This window comes from Mustela nigripes, chromosome 13 (assembly GCF_022355385.1).
Source record: "Mustela nigripes isolate SB6536 chromosome 13, MUSNIG.SB6536, whole genome shotgun sequence".
NCBI lineage: Eukaryota > Metazoa > Chordata > Mammalia > Carnivora > Mustelidae > Mustela > Mustela nigripes.
Window position 1 is genome coordinate 43,350,412 of NC_081569.1, and position 20,440 is coordinate 43,370,851.

The 20,440-nt window shown below is 40.4% G+C and overlaps 1 protein-coding gene across 1 annotated transcript in view; it reads right to left on the reverse strand.

The window, feature by feature from the left end:
• HERC1 (HECT and RLD domain containing E3 ubiquitin protein ligase family member 1) overlaps nt 1-20,440 on the reverse strand; it is a 187,286-nt gene that overhangs the window by 9,044 nt on the left and 157,802 nt on the right. Inside the window, exons 58-73 of the mRNA XM_059372224.1 lie at nt 19,439-19,585; nt 18,763-18,864; nt 17,551-17,724; nt 15,507-15,800; nt 13,690-13,755; nt 13,416-13,541; nt 12,094-12,232; nt 10,883-11,064; nt 10,008-10,163; nt 9,162-9,284; nt 7,794-7,896; nt 6,015-6,184; nt 4,251-4,389; nt 1,700-1,869; nt 499-668; nt 62-227 (exon numbers count right to left, since the gene is read on the reverse strand). Coding sequence (XP_059228207.1) covers nt 62-227; nt 499-668; nt 1,700-1,869; nt 4,251-4,389; nt 6,015-6,184; nt 7,794-7,896; nt 9,162-9,284; nt 10,008-10,163; nt 10,883-11,064; nt 12,094-12,232; nt 13,416-13,541; nt 13,690-13,755; nt 15,507-15,800; nt 17,551-17,724; nt 18,763-18,864; nt 19,439-19,585 — 2,427 coding nt within the window. The remainder of the gene's footprint in view (nt 1-61; nt 228-498; nt 669-1,699; nt 1,870-4,250; nt 4,390-6,014; nt 6,185-7,793; nt 7,897-9,161; nt 9,285-10,007; nt 10,164-10,882; nt 11,065-12,093; nt 12,233-13,415; nt 13,542-13,689; nt 13,756-15,506; nt 15,801-17,550; nt 17,725-18,762; nt 18,865-19,438; nt 19,586-20,440) is intronic.

Below are 20,440 nucleotides of genomic sequence, written 5' to 3' on the forward strand. Positions count from 1 at the left end.
AATGGTAGGACAGCCACCATCTGAACAAATGACTCAGCAAGGGGATACCGCGTGAATATACCTGGCACATCTCTGTGATCGTGTCATCAAACACTCCCCCAGCGTCATCAGCCCCTTCTCCAACCAGCTTCACCTTCCACGCTCGTGAGGGCAGACGGAGGTCTGATGCATTCAGTTTAACAACTTGTCTTGCTATTTGGACAAAGATGGGCTTACACTTCCGCCCTCTTCAAAAAGAAAGGGAAAGCAGAATGAAACACAACTCTAACTTCCCCCCAAACTACCACTTCCCCCCAAACTTCCCATCGGGGATGAACACACTAGTTTAATAATAGCTGAGCAGCGGGCTAGGCCCACTGTGGCCACACTGGGAACTAGGTAAGCACCGTTACTCTCTTAGTTTACAACCCAGGAAGCGGGAGCTCACAGATTAGTCAGGAATCACATTCATCTAAAAAAGTGCTGGCTAGCTAGTGAAACATACACACATATGCTAACCTGGTTGATATCCTCTTTACAGTAATTTGAGGTCCATAGTTTTTGCCTTGAACCATGGTTTTTCCTATGGAGCGCACCATCGGGAGGGTATAGACTCTTGGGGCTAACAGAGGCCGAAGCTGTCCCTGTACGATGCCCCATGTGCCAGCATTATAATGAGATGTACTGCTCTGTAACAGAGAGAGAGAGCTTATCACAGATGGTACAATTCAAGGCTTCCTAGAAAGAACACTTTTCACTTTCAGAACATAATTTTTTGGTTTAAAAGCATAAACCTGGATAGCAGTAACTATTGATAGTTTTTAAAAAATATGTTTTTCTGATAAAATATACAATGATTATTTTCTAAAACTTGGAAAATACAGAAAAGGACACACACACGTGTACACACTGAATCCCCGCAACCTCCACAGTCACTCTCATCGGTCTCCCTCCAGCTCTCTTCTACGTGTGCGGAGAGACACTCCTCCCATTATTGACAACACACTGTTTATGTGATACTCTGCTGCTTTTCTCACTTAACTCTTTATCACCAACATTTCTCCTGCTAATTTACAAACGGTTTTTTTTAACCTTCTGTTCAGTGCTGCACAGTATTCTGCTGCCTGGCTGATTACCTGTTTCTAACAATGATCTGTCAAATCTCTCACATGTCCTGTGATGGGTTACCCAAGGATTTCTAACAGTTTTACAACCAAAACACATTTTGGCAGGCATGCTGACACATTACACAAGCAAACACAGCCAGCTTGCTTTCTTCCTAAATTACTAGACTGTTCTATAAAGACAGTCAATCAGCTGCATTTACTTTCTCCCCCAGTGGGACCCAGAAAGCTCATCTGTGAGGCGATCAGGAAGTCTCTGCAATGTGTCAGACTCATTTACAGAGTCACTGTGACAGTAGGGTGACACACCTGTGTGTGCCTAGATATAGAAATCACATATTGGACTTTACAGAAAATATGTGCTTTGCCATTCGTATTTCCTTGAGCACCAGAAAGACCAATACATAAAAGGAAGACTCCTGTGTCCAGCAGCACAATTAGCAGTATCTGGTCTATCCCTAAACCAGCAGTAAAATGGAAACGGAACTGGTGCCTTTTCTACCTCTCTTGGGAGCTGAGAGCAAAAAGCATTAGCCATGGGAGAATACCCCAGGGACCTGGTAAGCACGGGCAGTGCTCCCAACCCAACATGTTACCTGGTTGTTAGGGCTGAGGTTCAGGAGCCTCCAAGAAGAGTACATGAGGTCAGAGAAGTGGTAGAGCAGCCGGAGCCGGGCCCTCGCGGTGTGGATGCTCACCTCCCGGAGCGCCCCATACTGGGGGGGCACTGTGTCGGGCAGGCCCAGCTGCAGAGGTACAGACACACCTGCCATGAAAGCAAGCAGATGCTTATAAAGGAGAATGTACTGCTTTCATTTTCAGTATTTTGAAAATTTTCAAACAGAGAGGTTGAGATAAGTATACAATGAACATTCATTCCACCACCTAAATTCTAGACTTAATATTTGCCTGTATTTGCTTCATCACGTGTTTATCAATTCCTCTCTCCATCAACTCATCTTTATGCTTTAATGCACATGTGTTATTTTTAAAGATATCTTGTTTTATTTATCATTATGGAAACTTTTTTTCCCCTTTAGTTTCCCATTTAACTATGGGACTTAAACAGTTCCTTCACAAAAGAACAAAAACAGGGGCACCTAGATGGCTGAACCCATTAAGCGTCTGCCTTCAGTTCAGGTCATGATCCTAGGGTTCTGGGATCAACCCCCATAATAGGCTCCCTGCTCAGTGGGAAGCCTGCTTCTCTCTCTGTCCCTCCCCGCCACTCATGTTGTCTCTCTCATGTTCTCTTTTTCAAATGAATAAATAAAATCTAAAAAAAAACAAAAACAAAAACAAATCCCAAATTCTTCCTTTTGTATTTGATAGCTGCCATCTTCATAAAACGTAAGATGTGAGCCAGGACCAGGTAGGCAATTCTGGAAAATGGGAATGGGCAACTCAGCAGTCACCTCCCACACTTCCTTAGGGATCTGACAGAAAGTGACCATGATGGAATGAAAGCTATGGGTGCATGATTCATGAAAGCTTCGTACTGTGAGAGTAAGATCTCTGTAGAAGCATAGACTGTATTCATGGTTCCCCTCTTATTAAAAACATCTAGAGTAAACCAACACTTGCCTTATTTGAGTTTCATGTAAATAAAGATTTGCACAGCTCAATTCCATTTATTTTACTTCCAATTGATTTCATTAATACTGTCAACAAAAGCTAACATTTATTAAGTATTTCTATGTGCTGAGCACTATTTTAAGTGCATCACACCAATTTTTCATTTACTTCTATAGCTCTTTACAACAGGGGCTATTATCACCCCATTTTACAGATAAGGAAATGGAGTCTTAAGATCACACAGCTTGTTAAGTAAAGCATCGAGGATTCAACCTAGGCAACTTGGCTCCAGAGTCTGGACCTTTAACCACCACACTGCAGAGCCTCTCTCCTGAAGTGGGAGTGAGATCTCTGTGAGATGAAGAGGACTCTGAGTATCAAAATTGACCATGGGTGAGCAGCACTGCTCATTCTGGACTCTACTAATCAGAAAACATCTCTTGCTTGTTTGGAATCTACTTGGTAGTCCTCATTTGCTCCCTAAGAGTATTTAAAAGAAAAAAAAATCTCTACAGTGAGTCTTCTCCAAGGACTTAAAAGCAGAAGTCAGCAAAAAGGGAAGAGAATGCTGAATTCCTAGGCACAAGGTTACTTCAAGGAAACTCTAGTTCCTGACATACCAGAGAGTAGTATAAAGAAAGGGCTTAAGGGCCTGGCAGAGAAACAGCCCAAATGAAAAGAGATGGGTAAGGAATGATAAATGCCCCACACTTGCGGGGAATGGAAGATGGATCCAATCTGGAGAGTACTCAGCAGAAGGTGAAACACATAAATACACATTTTATTTTCTTTATATCCTTTTTTTTTAAGAGATTTTATTTATTTCAGAGAGAGAGTGAGAGAGAGAGAGAAGAGAGCACAAGCGAAGGAGAGAGGCAGAGGGAGAAGCAGACTCCCTGCTGAACAGGAAGCCAGATGTGGGGCTCAATTCAGGAACCCTGGGATCACTATCTGACCCAAAGGCAGACACTTTAACTGACTGAGCCACCCAGGCACCCCTTTATATCTTTCTGTAGTTCTGGGACTACATAATGAACAAAAAGGTAGAAACTGCCTATCAGTCCTATTACATGCTGGAGTAAAATGGCAACATTTTCTTCGTCGTCTTCTTCTTCTTCTTCTTTTTTTTTTTGCTGTGCCAACGCACAGACAACATCATGTTTCAAATGGTTAACTGCAGTGAAGAATCTGACAACTGGTCTCAGACCTTTGAATCTTTACTCCTAAAACCAGGCCTTAGAAAACTATGATTCACCACTTCTTCTGTGCATGAAAAAATACTTAGTTGCTGCTCTAAAATTATGTATTTTTGCTTGCCAAAGTGATATGTTTTCTTCTTTTGGGGGTGCAGAGAGGAAGTGCTTTGTGATGAAGTCTGCAGGAGAATCACCTGCTATGAAAGGATTTACAGTGCTCGGAGCACCAAGAAGGCTTGGTTGTTGGGGGGCCTGGTGGTCTCAGCATGATGCCTGGATGCAGTGGGAAAGCAGCAAGCAGACAGCACGGCTGGGGACCACTGAAAGAGAAGCTCTGAAAGAGAAGCTGCAGGACTATGAATATCGCATCTCTCACCAGGTGCTCTTGGAGGGACAGGCGGCGCTGTCCAGGCAGCACTGTGGCAGCGGCCAGCTGAGATCTGCCGAACGTTTTTCCCTTGCAAAACTGTTACCAGGGTTGGTTCTCGAACGTGGTTGGTGTGGCCTAAGCCAAGCTGGGAATACATTACAAAAACAAAGAGTCAATTAAAAAGAGGAAGCAAGGAAGTCAAGATGATGCAATCTGCCTTAGGTGGTAGGCAGATAGAAATAAATATCTATACCAAGCAACAGCATCAAAATGAAATTAATTCTGATTTTCTCAATCGGAATAGTCCTCATAGCTCAGACTATCTCCTAAAAACTTGGCTGCAACAAGGCCATTCCAAAGCTAGAGTTAAGTCTTAATGATGGAACACATCCTTGGCTTCCAATTCTAAAGAGGAAATAATTCTTAGAAAGTTAAAAAAGTAACAGAATCATCTATAGAATTTTTATTTTAAAACACAGATTTTCTTCTAACATGGTCGGCCAGGGTAACAATAAACAATTATAAAAGCATACAGAGAAGGAGATTTTCATCTCCAGATCTCTGTTCTTAGGGTACGAGTGGAATACCCAGTGTTTGAGCGGCTAAGCACCTCAACGTCATTAGGGAGGATCATGTCAAGTCCCTGCCAATGACCTCCCTAAGGCGTCTTCAGCAGCTACTATCTTCTCATCAAGACCATGTGCAACTACAAGGATGAGCAGCTTCCCCATCTGTTAAAACAATGATGAGGTGACCACAGAGTCAAACTGAGGCTACCAGGAGTAACAATAGAGACCTTGAACTTGAGGGTCTCTGGCTCAATGGGCAGACAGACCCAGAGAGGATTTATGGAGGAAGGGGATGTGGCTCTGCATCTGGAGGGCTGAAACCCACTATAGCCACAGGCATCCCAGACATTTCCCACCCAAATCCCTCCCTCCTTCAGATATAGGGTAGGCTGAACACATCAAATTCTTAAATCTTTCTCAACCTCTCAGAGGCTCAGTTTATTCTTCTGTAGAAAGATTTCCTGCACAAACACAAATATCCTATCTACAACATACTATGTACGGTACTATGTTCTATTATTAAATATAAAAGTATTGTCGTTTCATTCTTTCCATGTTGCAGATCAACTGATGCTCCAGGGCCTAATCTCACAGACTACAGTTAATTAATCTCACAGATTACATTAAAAACGATGATGATAGTAGCAAATACCTCTAAAGTGCTGCTTACTATGTGCCGGTTTTTAATGAGTGCAGACACACACACATATTCAGGTAATTCCCTTAATCACTTTGCTATACCATCAGATTTTTTAAAAAACCATGGTATAGGGACGCCTGGGTGGCTCAGTTGGTTAAGCAGCTGCCTTTGGCTCAGGTCATGATCCCAGCGTCCTGGGATCGAGTCCCGCATCGGGCTCCTTGCTGAGCAGGGAGCCTGCTTCTCCCTCTGCCTCTGCCTGCCATTCTGTCTGCCTGTGCTCGCTCTCCCCCCCCTTTGATAAATAAATAAAATCTTAAAAAATAAATAAATAAAATAAAAAAACAAAAACAAAAACAAAAACCATGGTATAATTCTTACTTTTGCCACAATTGAGAGAGACACGAAAAACTGCGCTCACAAATCAATCTGTCCCATGGCAAAGTGATGTGTATGAGGCATTGTGGTTAAATCCTAGGGTTTCCTAGCTTATCCCTTCCACAAATGAGGGACGCTGTCAGAATTCTAGAATATGAGAGGACAAGCAAGATAAATATTTACCTGCCCTTCTGAATTGCTCCCCCAGGCATATACATCTCCAGTTGATGCCAAAGCAAGTGTGTGCTCAGCTCCAACCGCCACATCTTCGATAATCACTCCAGCCAGGACAGGGATCTGCTGTGGTCGATTGTGATTGCGAGCACGCCCCTCTGGCAAGCCTATCAAGCGATCTAAGAAAACAGTAAGAAGAAACTTATGGATGGGACACAACAGTCCTTTTGTTTTCTAATGAGTCATTTAACTCTTCTAGTGGAATGGCAATGACACATTTAATTCATGATGGTAAAAGCTGCCATTCTGGTAAGGTGTACTAGATCCTAAGTGAATGAAATCTGAAACAGTACCTTTGCAAAGTGTCACGGGCTCCTTATTCATAAAATAAATAAATCTAAAATTAGCAGCTTATTTCAAATCAAGAGACACTTGGTTTGAGTGTCTTGAGACAGCTTATTTCAAACCAGTATCCTCCTATTTGAGAGGATGGCACATAGTTAAGAAAGACTCTATGGTTCTTACATTCTAAGAAAAGACATCACTCAACTTCTCTTGTCCTCAAACTTCTAGCCAACTTCTCCCTTCACCTTTGTTGCCAAACTTCTAGAAATTACAGGCCAGCCCCACAGGGGCTCTTGCCCCATGGCCTCTAGAACTGTTTGGCATGGCCACCTTCTGCAGTCTACCTTCTCTCACCTACCTTCTCCTACCTACTCTCACTACTGCACTGACGCTATATTCTCAAAAGCCATGAGTAGCTCCTAACTGCCTATGGCAGGAGCCTCTTCTAAGGCTCTGACCCCGAGAACCCCACATAACCTTTTACTGACCTGGCCTCAGTGCCTCCTATCCTGCAGAGACTCTGTACTACCCTGGCTCACTGGTGACCTCTCTCACCACTCCTTTCAAAGCCAATTCCCCTGAGTCCTCTTTCTGTGCTTACCGGCCTTCTACTCACACCCTCAGAGTTCTATGCACTTCTTTTTTATTCTACACTCTCTCCCTGAGTTTCTTAGGGCCTATTAACATGGTTTTAAATACTAACATTATGCAAATCTAAATCTCTATAACCAATCTCTTTGGAATTCCAGATCCAAATCCCCAATAACTTGCTAGACATCTCCACACATACATCTAGGGTATATAGCTCCAATTCAATAGGACCAAAACGAAGTCCCTTAACAAGTTCCCCAAAACCAGCTCCCTGTTCTCAGTTAGTGACATCATTATTCTTCCAAGACTAGAAACTTTACTCATGACTTATTTCTTCCCCTTCCTCATACCTGCCCTACACACTTCTCAGTCACTACAACTTGCTAAGAAGTTCTACTTAAAAAGGTGAATATACTACCAGGGAATCACACTGTGGATGCTTGGGTTAGGAATGCACTCAAGATCTGAACCTGAATGCCTATGAATTCCCAAGATCCAAACCTCCATTCCCTGGAAGGGCTGGGGAATTAGATAGGGTCCAGAGGAGTACTTATGGCAGCACAGTTGTAGGCAGCAGAAAGGAGGAGGGGAAGGGCTTTGGCAGGGACTCTTCTAGCAAGAACAAGGGCTTGGGCAAGAAAGGCCATCAGTGGGGAGGAGAGTTTGTCCTTATGACAGAGTTCATGAAAAAAGAGGAAAGTAGCTAGTGAATGAAGGTCATAGTGGCCATTCATCACCCAGAACAACAACAAAAAACTATTTACAGCACTTTTCTCTAAAACTGGAAGGCAAATGTTTATATAATACATGTATATACAAAATAAACAATGTAATGCCTAGAAAATGCCTTACCTTGACCAAAGGTATACACATGACCATCTTTGGTCAATGCAACAGAAAACTGAGTTCCACAAGCAACCTTTTTTATTCCAATTCCACAAAGGACATCAACTTTCTGCAAAATAAAAGTATAAGGCACATACTTTAAAAAGGAAAATAAAAACACTTTTGAAATTGCCTTGATTGAATTGAATTGAATTGTTATAGCATGTATAAACTCAAGGACTAACTTCTAATACAAATAATACTTGTCACCTAAGTGTTTCTACTCAAATCCACACTCCTAAATGTTATTTTCTCATATTGCTCTATAAATTACCTGAATTTATTGTGGTGGGGGTGTTGGGGAGGGGCATTTGACTAAAACCCCCAGGACCTCATGTGAGTGGAATCACTGCTCTGTGCAACAGAGACCAGAGAGAATCCTGGAGCCTTTTAAACAATACTAGGAGACCATGTAAAGCCATGGGCTGCTCCCAGTTAGACTTTTTTACTTTCAGAGGTGATAATAACTGCTTTGTATGTGCCCCAGAGATGGTTTCCTGGCTTTCCACATCCATAGCTAAATATTCACCAGTCTAGTTATCAAAATAGTACAGATTATTTATAATAGGGTATCTGGAGTTGAATATACATTAAATATTTGTAAATCAAGCTGCTTGTTAAGTGTGTTAGGAAAATACACGGAAAGAACTGCAAAGACAGTCTTCTGCAGAGCCAAGAAACCTTCTGTAATGTGAATATTAGTTTCTAACTTATTTATTATTTCCTATATTTCCTTTTTATTATTATTATTATTATTTTTTAAAGATTTTATTTATTTATTCGACAGAGAGAGATCACAAGTAGGCAGAGAGAGAGGAGGAAGCAGGCTCCCCGCTGAGCAGAGAGCCCGATGCGGGACTCGATCCCAGGACCCTGAGATCATGACCTGAGCTGAAGGCAGCGGCTTAACCCACTGAGCCACCCAGGCGCCCCTTTTTATTATTTTTTTAAACAGAGGCACATATCTGTACAAATTAGGCGTAATAATCAGCTAAAATGGCAGATGCAAGCACAAGGATATAAAAGATTGTTCAAGGTTCCCTCCCTCAGGCACCCTGGAGATATGTCTATAACTATTTCTTCTCTACACAGGAGATAGTCCTACACTGTTCAGTCTGTATATGGGGACAAAGGCTTATCCTTGCACAGTTTTTACATCCAGTTTAGCAATTAATGGCTTATTTAAAATCAAGATCTAGAATGCTGGGCATTTAAAAGTAAGCAACAGAACTTCATTATCAATTACTAAAATTATAAATTTTTCCAACTAAAAAGAGGCACTGACATAGATGGATACCACACTGTCTAAAACCCTAGAATAAAGATGATACTGACCTGAGGGGAAGATTTTGCAGTGGAATTTCCTAAGCCAAGTTTTCCATAGTCCCCATCTCCAAAAGCCCACACCATGGAGCCATCCACTGATACTGCCAAAGTGTGGTTTAAGCCACATGCTACCTAAAGAAAGAACAGCGTATTCAGTCAGAGCACCTAAACCATATACCTGTTTCTGGGATTCTTTTTTCCCATTTCAGTGAAAAACTTGGCTACATATATTTTCATTTTAATTTCAAGGGCCTTCTGCATATGTTAAAAAAATGCGCCAATAAGAAAAAATTGCTAATGTCCACAAACAAGAAAATAACTTTTTTCTTTGACGTGAAATCCTTCAACTATCTGTGGCTAACTTAGAATTGGAGGGCATAAAAAAGGAAAGGTATGCAATGAGTCAAAAAATACATCAGAGACAGCCTAAGGAGTGACACAGGATATGATAAAAATATCTCCTTATTAAGAGGTGATCTCAACGTATACAGGATAAGTACTACTTCAGAGCAGCAGTACCAATGATGCCGCAATTCAGACATCTACTTCCAGACTACCAGACAGCAGTCACAAAAATTTGTATAGTTCAAAGGTTTTATATCAAGCTGTATTATGGAAGGGGTTGTAAAATATTTGCATCCTGAATTAATGCTTTCATTTGTCAAATGTAACTTGAAATAGGAATTTTCATATTGGAAAAAAAAATCACAAAAAATGATCAAGTAGGCCAAACAAAATGTACATGAGCTTAAGCACAACTGATGATTTTAGTCTTATTTAAAGGACAGTGTCTTAGTATAATAGAGGAAAAAGAAACTATGGGCAGATGAAATATATTATTGATTTATTCCATGCCTGTCCAATCTGATATCCCTCCAGTGCAGTCACTCTCTCTGGAAGTTTTTTGTTAGAGGTGTTTCCAAGACCCAATCGACCGTAGTCACCATTGCCAAAAGTGAACAGTTTGCCGTCTGAAGTTACCACTGCTGAGTGCTTGAAGCCACAAGACATCTACAGACAGAACCAAGGAGAAGAAAAAAATTTAAGAAGAGGGTACACCAAGAAAGAACAAAATCAGTCATTTTTGGTCATTAATATGGTAATAAACTTCACTGACAACTCAGCACCTTCAAGACCAGTATGTTCTACCTGCCCAAGTGGGCTTCCTGCTTCCCTAAGCCTGACGTTCTCATCATCCTCAGGAAGACCAAGCTAACCAGCCTACCTTAGAAGAACTGCTGCTATGCTTTAGCTGTGTACAGATGACCTAAACCACATGCGAGAGTAAATGGGGAAATCCTCTGTGATCTCTCTGGTGCTATGCAATTTTATAATTATCATCCGAGATCACTAGTCAATTTTCCAGAATATGGACATGAACTCAACACTTGTAACAATAATGATAAATGTTAAGCTCTGCATTCAACCTATCACTGTATCAAGGACTACAGAGCAGGAGCTAAAGCCTATTGTGTTTCTTCCAAGCACCTGAAGTATGCTTGGGCCCAGCTTGGGCCAACCAGTTAGCTCAGGAAAAGGGAGTCTGTCTTATTACCAAAATCCATTCACACTTCTAATAAATTCAAGGATGAACAGCCAAAAACAGTGGATCTCTTGTAATAACTCAAAATACATTTTTACTATTATTTCCCATTAACTAAATTTGAGAACACTATTCAACAACTAGTATGTTTATCTTCAAAGGCAAACTGATCCACATCCTGTCTGACCTGCACCACTTCTTCTCCTTGTAAGGCCTCGATCTGCCTGGGGCGCCGCTGTCTGTCGCTGTTCCCATGGCCGAGTTTACCATAATCACCATCTCCCCAGCTAAAGACCTCTCCACTTTCAGTCAGGGCCATTGAATGCCCATCAGAACCACAAGAAGTCACCAGCTGGGTCACCACAAATCCTGGAACAGAGCAGAAAACCAACAAGCGTCACTGGATGGTAAAACTCTTCACCTGGAGCTGCTACAGAATACTCTTAACATGGAAAAAACTCTTTACTACAAAAAGAAAAACAGTGTCTTTAATTTTAAAGCAAATTTGAAGCCATAACCTAGTAAACTGGGAGCTGTCACATAAAATGATAACGAGGAAGAAAAGGAGGGTTGACGGGAACAGTTTTAGTCACCAAGGCTTATGTTCTAACCACTCCTAGAAATGCTTTACCTGGAATGTCTCCTTTTTTACTTTCACAGGGAACATATGAGGCAGATATTATCATCACCAATTTACAAATGGGTTAACTGAGTCACAAAGAAGTTTAGTCTGGCTTGTGCAAGGTCCTAGAGGCTGGATGCAGTAGTTCTAGATAGGAGCCCTGCAATCCCATCCCCAGTGCTGTGCTCTGGGAGGAAGAGATCTCAAGAGAACTCAGAACTGTTTCAGAATTGGTTCTAAACACATCATTACTTGTACGTTTTTACTTAAAAAACCCCTCTTTGCTTTCTTTGAGAGCTTTGGAGTCACTAAAGTTGACGTTAAGAAACAAGCCAGGAGCTCCTGCAGTGGATTCTCCAGATGTAGTCTTCTTCCCAGTCAGAGAACGCTGGCTGAGATGCCCTGTAAAGTCTTTGGTACATCTGCAGATTTCCATATAAATTGGTTTTTACTTTTTAGGAAACACATGCATGATTATTACTGCTATTAGTGGTTGCCTAACTTACCGTTCTACAATTTTAAGAATTTGTTTAAAATTTTCAGTAGGTCTTAAAATAGTTATTTATAACACTGAATTCTAGCACTGCCATGATAAATAGCTTGCAAAAATAACACAGCTTAAAATGTGGAAATCAGGCTGTATATCCTAAATGAGAATATAAAGAAGTGAAAACCCTGACTTTACCTAGCAAAGGTTTGAGATGAGTTCCAACATAAGTTAACATTCCTATAGTTAGGCCATAGTTTCTGATCAGCTTTTAACAGGATAATTTTACCTTGTAGGGCTGAAATAACTGTCAGCACATGAAGGTCATCTGAATTTCCTTGTCCCAATCTGCCATAACTTCCTTCCCCACAAGCCAACACTGTGCCATTGGCCTGGATGACAAAGGTACAATTCTGACCACATATCACCTAGTATAAAAACACACAAACAAATTATCTTTTATCATATAGCTTTACTTAAATGATTTAAAATTTAAAATCTCACTTAAAACGATTCTATGCATACCTAGGATACCTTTAATTCTTCTATCCTCTCACTAAAGAGGATGGGTTGATATTAAGTATGGGGTTCCTACAAGCTCTTGATTATTATAAAACTACTTAACAAAGATGTATGAGGTGCACTGAACTATTTAAAATCATTTAGAACTATCTTATCTTCAGGGATTTCAGCCTATTGTCCAGTTTATCTATTTATTTTGAAGATGTTCAGAGAAAGAGGAGGAGAGAATATGGAGCAAACTCTTCACTGAGTGTGGAGTCCAACATAGGGCTCAATGTCACAACCCTGAGACCATGACCAGAGCTGAAATCAAGAGCTGGACACTTAAGTGCCCCACCCAGGTGCTGCAATTGTGTAGAGTTTATTTACTTATTTATTTTTTTAAAAGATTATTTGTCAAGAGAGAGAGAACAGGGGGAGTGGCAGACAGAAGAAGAAGCAGGGAGCCCGATGCAGAACTCAAACCCAGGACTCTGTGATCATGGCCTGAGCCAGAGGCAGACGCTTAACTGACTGAACTACCCAGGCGTCCCACAGAGTTTAAATAATAACATTAACAACAAAACAAAAAAAGAGGAAAGGGTGAGGAGAAACATTTAAGACTGGCTAGAAATCCATCAAGAGGCAGAAAGCTGAGGGGATATACACAAGAAAGAGTAGTGCATCCTGGAACTTACTAAGGCAGAGAAGAATGGAAGAGAAAGCAGTGGCCTGAGAAAGGGTTTGGAAATATGCTACCACGATTATTAGAAGAGGAGAAGGGAGTCGATGAAATCTAGATAAAGACTCTTGTAAGTTAATAACCACAAAACAGAATCAATAATTAGGAGTGTGTTAACTTCTATAAATATGTACCAGGCAAGCTTAATCATGATGTTAATTCATTACACTTGGAAGCAAGAAAAAATTTAAAAACTTATTAACAAAATGTAAGGCTGATTAAAAACCCTAGAAGCTTTCATTTAGAAGGTATACATCATGACTTTGTTTAGTTATTCCCCACAATGGATACACATAACCTGACAACAAGGAAATCAGAATTGTTAGAGTTCTCAAGTTTCTTCCTCCCTTCTTTACCCTGTCAGTTACCTGTTGGGCCTGTGAGAATGAGGGAGCTGCTGCGGGGACCATTACATTTCTTCCCGCTTCTGCCAACTGTCCATGCCTGCCAGCACCCCACAGGTAGACATCACATTTACCTCCCAGATGCCAGTCCTAAAAAAACCATAATCATCTCAAAATTAGATTCAACCATTCATTCAAACAAACATGAGCTAGCCTCTAAGAGACACCAGGTTACAAACAAACGAGCATTTAGTATCAGAAGATTTAATGAGAACTATAGGTAGTTATCTTCACTGACCTCAGGTCTGGAAGTTGCCCAAGACATAATTTGTTCATCCATGCCATTAATCCATTTACTGTTATCCTGCAAGACACAACAAACACCAGGATGAATCTTGGTTATCAAGATTTTTTTTTTTAATTTTTAAAGATTTTATTTATTTATTTGACAGAGAGAGATCACAAGGAGGCAAAGAGGCAGGCAGAGAGAGGAGGGAAGCAGGCTCCCTGCCAAGCAGAGAGCCCGATGCAGGGGTCGATCCCAGGACACTGAGACCATGACCTGAGCCAAAGGCAGAGGCTTAACCCACTAAGCCACCCAGGTGCCCCAAGACTTATCTGGTTTTTTAGGGGGAAAAAAAGTAGCCCCTCCAACATGGAGCCTGAACTCAAGACCCTGAGATTAAGACCTGAGCTGAGATCAAAAGCTGGATTATTTAATGGACCAAGTTACCCAAGTGCCCCAAGATTTATGTTATTAATTAACAACTAAGTCTTCTTTTCATAAAAGAACCTAGTAAATCCTATAAGAAAATTTTATAATACTATAAAAAATTAAGAGAGTTTTATAATCATGCCAAACGACTATGCATTATTAATATTTCCCTTTATCATAAACACTTTATGATCAACTATCACTATCACAATCACACTGGTGATTCAAAATTAACCATTTAGGTTTTCTGAGCACCAACAGGTACAAGGTCATGTGCAGGAGGTACCATCTCCGTGAACTCACTATATAGCAACAGGCAGGTCAATTCATCTTTCTAGGCTTCAATTTCCTCATCTAGAAAATGACAGATTTGGAGCAAATAGGCTCAGAAGGACATAGCTATTTATTTTTTAAGATTTTATTTATTTATTTAAGAGCGAGAGAACATGAGAGAGTGCAAGTGGCGGGGTTGGGTAGAGGGAGAGGGAGAAGCAGACTCCTCATTGAGCAGGGAGCCCGATGCGGGCCTCGATTCCAGGACCCTGAGCCCATGACCCAGAGTCAAACGTAGACGCTTAAATGACTAAGCCACCCAGGTGCTCCAGAAGGACACTTCTTAATTAAAACTGTATTCTGCCGGGGTCGGGCTCCCTGCTCAGAAAGAAGGCTGCTTCTCCCTCTCCTCCCTGCTCGTGCTCCTTCTATCTTTGTTTCTCTCTCTCTCAGATAAATAAAACCTTCAAAAAATAAATAAAACCTAAAAAATTTTTTTACGTAAAATTATATTTTATAACTAATTTCCCTCCATTCATATTTGTTTTGTATCTGTATCTTTGTATTCAAATGTTTGTATATGTAAATCTTAACTAAATTGGTTGTTAGATCAAGCACTGGCCTGCTCTGTCCACACAGGCATCTCATCTACATCACACTTTCTACATCTGGACATTCCCAAATACAATCAAAGAAATGACAACTGGAATGCTCTTCTATATTCTCATTTTATGGTGATTAAAACATGATCAAAGTGTCAAATAATTTAGAATCTATATGTGAAATAACCCCCCCAGATGACCCAGGAAAAGATGTCAAAATATGTATAAGTCAGGTACCAAACAAGGAACTTAGGGACAAAAGGGAAGAAAATATGGGACTATGTCACGGAAAGCCAACAAGTTTATGGGAGCTCCACAGTTCTTGTATAAACAATCTTTGTCACCACAGGGGGCTGCCATAAGACTGAAAGTGGCTGATCACCTGAAAGCAAAATACATCAAGTTTATCTAAGGGCAGGCTTCTAGCTATCCAAGCTTCGAAATACTCACTGAAGGTCTGCTACTTGCTAAACACCCAAGATACAATCTGAGCTGCAGACAGCAGCAGCTCCTATCATGGCTTACCATTAGGAATAGAAGTTCATCCTCTGGAACAGGCTCTAGATCAGGAACAGTAAAAGATTCTGGAAACTGTGCTCCATTGGTCAGGGCTTCAGCAGCCTTTATGGTGGTTGAGAAACATTCTAACCAAGCCCACTCGTTTGGATTCCAGGATGCTGGGTCGGGGAGGCAGCTCTGGTGGTGTGGTGGCACTGGAGGGTTACATAACAGCTGATCCAGATGCAGTCCCACAGCGAGGGAAGCCAGACATTGCATGTAGGGGCTATGAACAAGCTGATCACCACAAACCACATGAGGCTAAGAGGAAATACAAGAAGGTCAAATTGAAGAGCCTGTACCAAATATTATAAATTAACCTACTGTATTCTGAAATACTATAACTGTATTTTTTAAGTTTACTCTTTTCTTATATCTGAAACTATTATTACTCTGTATATTCACTAAATGGAATTTAAAAAAACAAAAAAATATTTTTTTTTAAAGATTTTATTTATTTATTTGTCAGAGAGAGAGAGAGAGCGCGAGCACATGCGAACAGAGTGGCAGGAAGAGACAGAGAGAGAAGCAGACTCCCTGCTGAGCAAAGAGCCCAATGCGGGACTCGATCCCAGGATGCTGGCATCATGACCTGAGCTGAAGGCAGCCGCTTAACCAACAGAGCCACCCAGGTGTCCCCAAAAAATTTTTTTAAATGACTTTTACTTTGAAATAGTTTTAGATATACAGAGAGTTACACAGATAGTACAGAGAATTCTTGTAAATCCTTCATAACATCTTATATAACCAAGAAATTAATATTGGCTATAACACCAACTAAACCACAGAACTTTATTTGGTTTTCCCACTAATGCCCCTTTTCTGCTCCAGGATCCAATCCAGGACATCACATGCATTTAGCTGTATATTTTCACTACAATTTTTCATGCATAAGAAGAAGAAGAAGAAGAAAAAGAAGCAGCAGCAGCAGAAAGTAACTAAACCACAACGACCTGCTCCCTTCTCACATTTCCTCCTTTACAAGAGAATCTCTACCTAACTGTGGCAGAGCAACTACATGAGACGCTAGGTGATTCAGAAAAAAACAACCTGGGCAAATACATCAGTAAAGTTAACCAGATGGAGTAACAGCTAATTGTATTAATGTACCTTGGCCAAAAATGGAAGAAAAATAACCCAAAGAGCTCTGCCTAGGGGCAGCACTAGTGAGTACTAGAAGAATGACTACACAGTATCACAGCCTGGGGTACAGGTCCAAATTCCCTTATTCCTCATTCTAGTATGGAAGGACTCTACTCAGTTCAGCCTTAGCTCTTCCACTAGACTTTCCACATGGATTCACCCGATAAACAGGGAATGTTCACCCGATAAACAGGGAATGTTCACTCTGACACCCATATCCACCCCTGCACCTCCCACTTTCAGGATGGCAAAACCACACAAAAATAGATTCATGGGTAAGAAAAGGGAAGATGATACTCCACAGCACATGTACTGTAAGAAGTTCTGGAGTGAATAAGTAATCTGAGCAAAAAATTACGCAAACACTATACAAATTTGAGAATTATTTTAAAATTTTACTCCTACTAAAATAAAGTAAAAGCAGGCTGAGGATTACTGAACAACCATTTTTAAATTAATTAATTAGTTTTAAAAAGATTTTATTTATTTATTTGTCAGAGAGAGAGAAAGATAGATAGCACAAGCAGGGAGAGTGGCAGGCAGAGGCAAAAAGAGAAGCAGGCCCCCTGCTGAGCAGAGAGCCCAATGTGGGGCTCGATCTCTAGGACTCTGGGATCATGACATGGGGCTCGATCTCTAGGACTCTGGGATCATGACCTGAGCCATAGGCAGTGGCTTAACCAACTGAGCTGCCCAGGCACCCTCTGAACAATCATTTTAGACATGATTTAACTTTATTTGATTCTGCCCAATAGCACCACTCATTTTTCTCAGACTTTATGCTCTTGAGGAATAAATTCAAAGCTGCAATTCAAATTCCGGTGCAGCAGTCCCCTATAGCTCTGTGGCAGTGAATGTCCTCAGTTACCTTTTCATAGGCATACTGCTCCTGAAGCATCACAGGTAGCCGCTCCAGAAACGCTCTCATGCAAGGAGCCATGTTTAATCCCAAAACACCTTGCTGTTTCAATGCTGTCCTACATGTTGCTAAAACGTGATTGGCAGCAGCCCACTCTGATGTACAATTCACGACCAAAACATCCTAATGGAAAATGAATCATGACACATGATACATTTGTTTAAGTAAAAGATAACACAGAGAGAATTCTATTACCATTCATTTCTGAAATTCCTTCTGTTATTGCACTGAACATTTTTATTTTTTGGACATTTTACGCTGTACCTTTAATACCTATTACCTTCAAAACAGCCTAAATTTTGTCTACGTAAAAACAAGTGAGTAAGAAGTAACCATAAAATTTGTGAGCTACCTTGCATTTTGCTGACTCTCCTTAAAGAGACATGTGAATTCATTACTATTTCACAGAACTTGGAGGACAGGGTATTTAGGATATTTCAAAAGCCTGACAAAACACAGGGCAGCAGAGGAAGGAGTGCTCTGCCTGCAGAGGAACACATCTGCAAGAGAAGCAGCACTTCTCTGACTGGCAGCCTACCACTGCCCTGGCTCTTATTCTATATTCAACTTCTAGGATGCCTGTTCATGCAGGTTTATTGCTCAATTTAAAGATCTTTTAACTAATAAAATGTAAATTAAAGTAGTACACTGGCTACTTCATTAAGGGTATGAAGAACAAGACTGCAGGAAATAATGTCATGCCAAAATTAACTTCACAGTAGGGGCCACTATTGTTTTCTTTTTTGTTTTGTTTTGTTTTACTAGAATATTACATTTCAAAGCCAAGAAACATTTTGTATACTTGAGTTAAATGTCGTTGGTCCGCCTTTTTAGAAAAAACTCTTTTGAGACAGTTTAGTGCTATCTCGAATCATGGCAGGAAGTAAAAATCCACTTTATAACATCCAGTGGAAAATAAGTTGTTCAATAATTAAACATTTTCACCAAAGTCTAGGGTACAGTAGGAAGAGTACTAGGTTATAATCAGGAGGCCTGGGTTCTAGTTTTCCTTCTGTCACTAAATAGTTGTATTATTCTGGGCAGGTAATAATATTTCTGGATATCGATTTTCCCCTCTTCTACATAAAGTGGGCTGCTTAGACTACAATTCCAGGGTACCTTATAGAGGTACCCTAGAATTTAGTGTAATTGTAAAATTACCTTTGATCTATTTGAGCAAGCAGCTACCCCGACATCTGGAATCCATACTGTGGTCTGAATAGCTCCAGAGCCTATCACAACAGTTTGTAAGACAGAGCCATCCTAAAATGAGATGTATTTATATCAGTACAATCACTTAAACTTAGTCTTTATTTAGTTATTTATTTTTTAAAGACTTATTTATTTTGAGAGCAAGAGAGCATGTGCACAAGAGCGAGTTGGGGTGGTGGGTAGAGGCATGAGCAGGTGGGGAAGGAAAGGGAAAGAATCCCAGTCAGACTCCCCACTGAGCACAGAGCCCAGCTCAGGGCTCAATCTCACAACCCCAAGATCATGACCTGAGTCAAAAGTTGGATGCTTAACCCACTGAGCCACCCAGGCGCCCCAGTTCTTATTTACATTTTAAATTTATACTTCACATTCACAAAAACATATTCTAAAATCTACACCGGCTAAATTTGGCAATGTCCAATTACATAGGTACTATCCAATTTTCCCGGGTCTTTTCTAGATGACTTTGAAACTCTATCAGTAAGAAAGATTAAGGGATGGAGAATTTTGAAAACAGTTTCTTCAGTATTGAAAATATTAGTACACAAAATATTCCTAAGATTAGTTGAGTTAAATTTTATCAAATATAAGTTAATTAAGAAAAAAATAACATCTATATTCTTACCCTTAAAGACCAAATATTCATTAGGCCACCTAGTCCACCAGACACGAGCGCCAAGCCATCGGAACTAAAGGCAACAGTCCGGACAGGGGTGATGTGTCCCCGCAGCTGATAAACACACTTGGCTCCGGTTGATTTCCTATATCCATCCTGTAATTCATTTTTATTTTTAACACATATTGAAATTAAAACAAATTTAAAGATTCAAGATTTAGAATTCATTCTTAAAAATTTTATATTTTTTAATTTAGCATAAAATTGGGGAGGAGGAAATGATAACTCTCTTCTAAGGTTTAGCTTGAGAATATAATATCAACCTGGTTCGCCTTTGCTCCTTTGAAGCTGAGTTTCATCTTTTTTTGAACACTTTCAAGTGAATTTCCTATTCTTCAAACTGGCAAAAATTACATTTCTAGGTTTTAATTATTCCTCAGAGATAGAAAAATTCTAACTTCTGCTTTTTTTTTTTTTTAAGATTTTATTTATTTATTTGACAGACAGAGATCACAAGCAGGCAGAGAGGCAGGCTCCCCGCCGAGCAGAGAGCCTGATGTGGGGCTCGATCCCAGGACGCCAACATCATGACCTGAGCTGAAGGCAGAGGCTTTAACCCACTGAGCCACACAGGTGCCCCTAAGTTCTGCTTTTTAATGAATGTCTTAATTTTTAAATTTAGCTTTATGTAATTTCCATTTTTAGCTCCTAAAATTCATGAACTGCACATGTTGGTTCTCTATTACCCAGGTACTTCTTTTTGTTGGCCTACGGCTATCTGCTACATGGTATTTATTTTCATGTTTGCTGTGCAGGTTTTGGAAGTGAGATAGGTAAGGCCTGTGCAAAGGGCTACTCTCTAGCACAAAGAGCAAATCAGATTTATCTCTAGTGCTTCCACCTCCACTTATGTGATATTTTCCTTCCATTAGTGAGCTACTTAGTTCTCCCTCTTAACCACTTTCGCCCTCACTTATCCTCCTTTTTCCTTCTAGTTATGATGCAGTATGA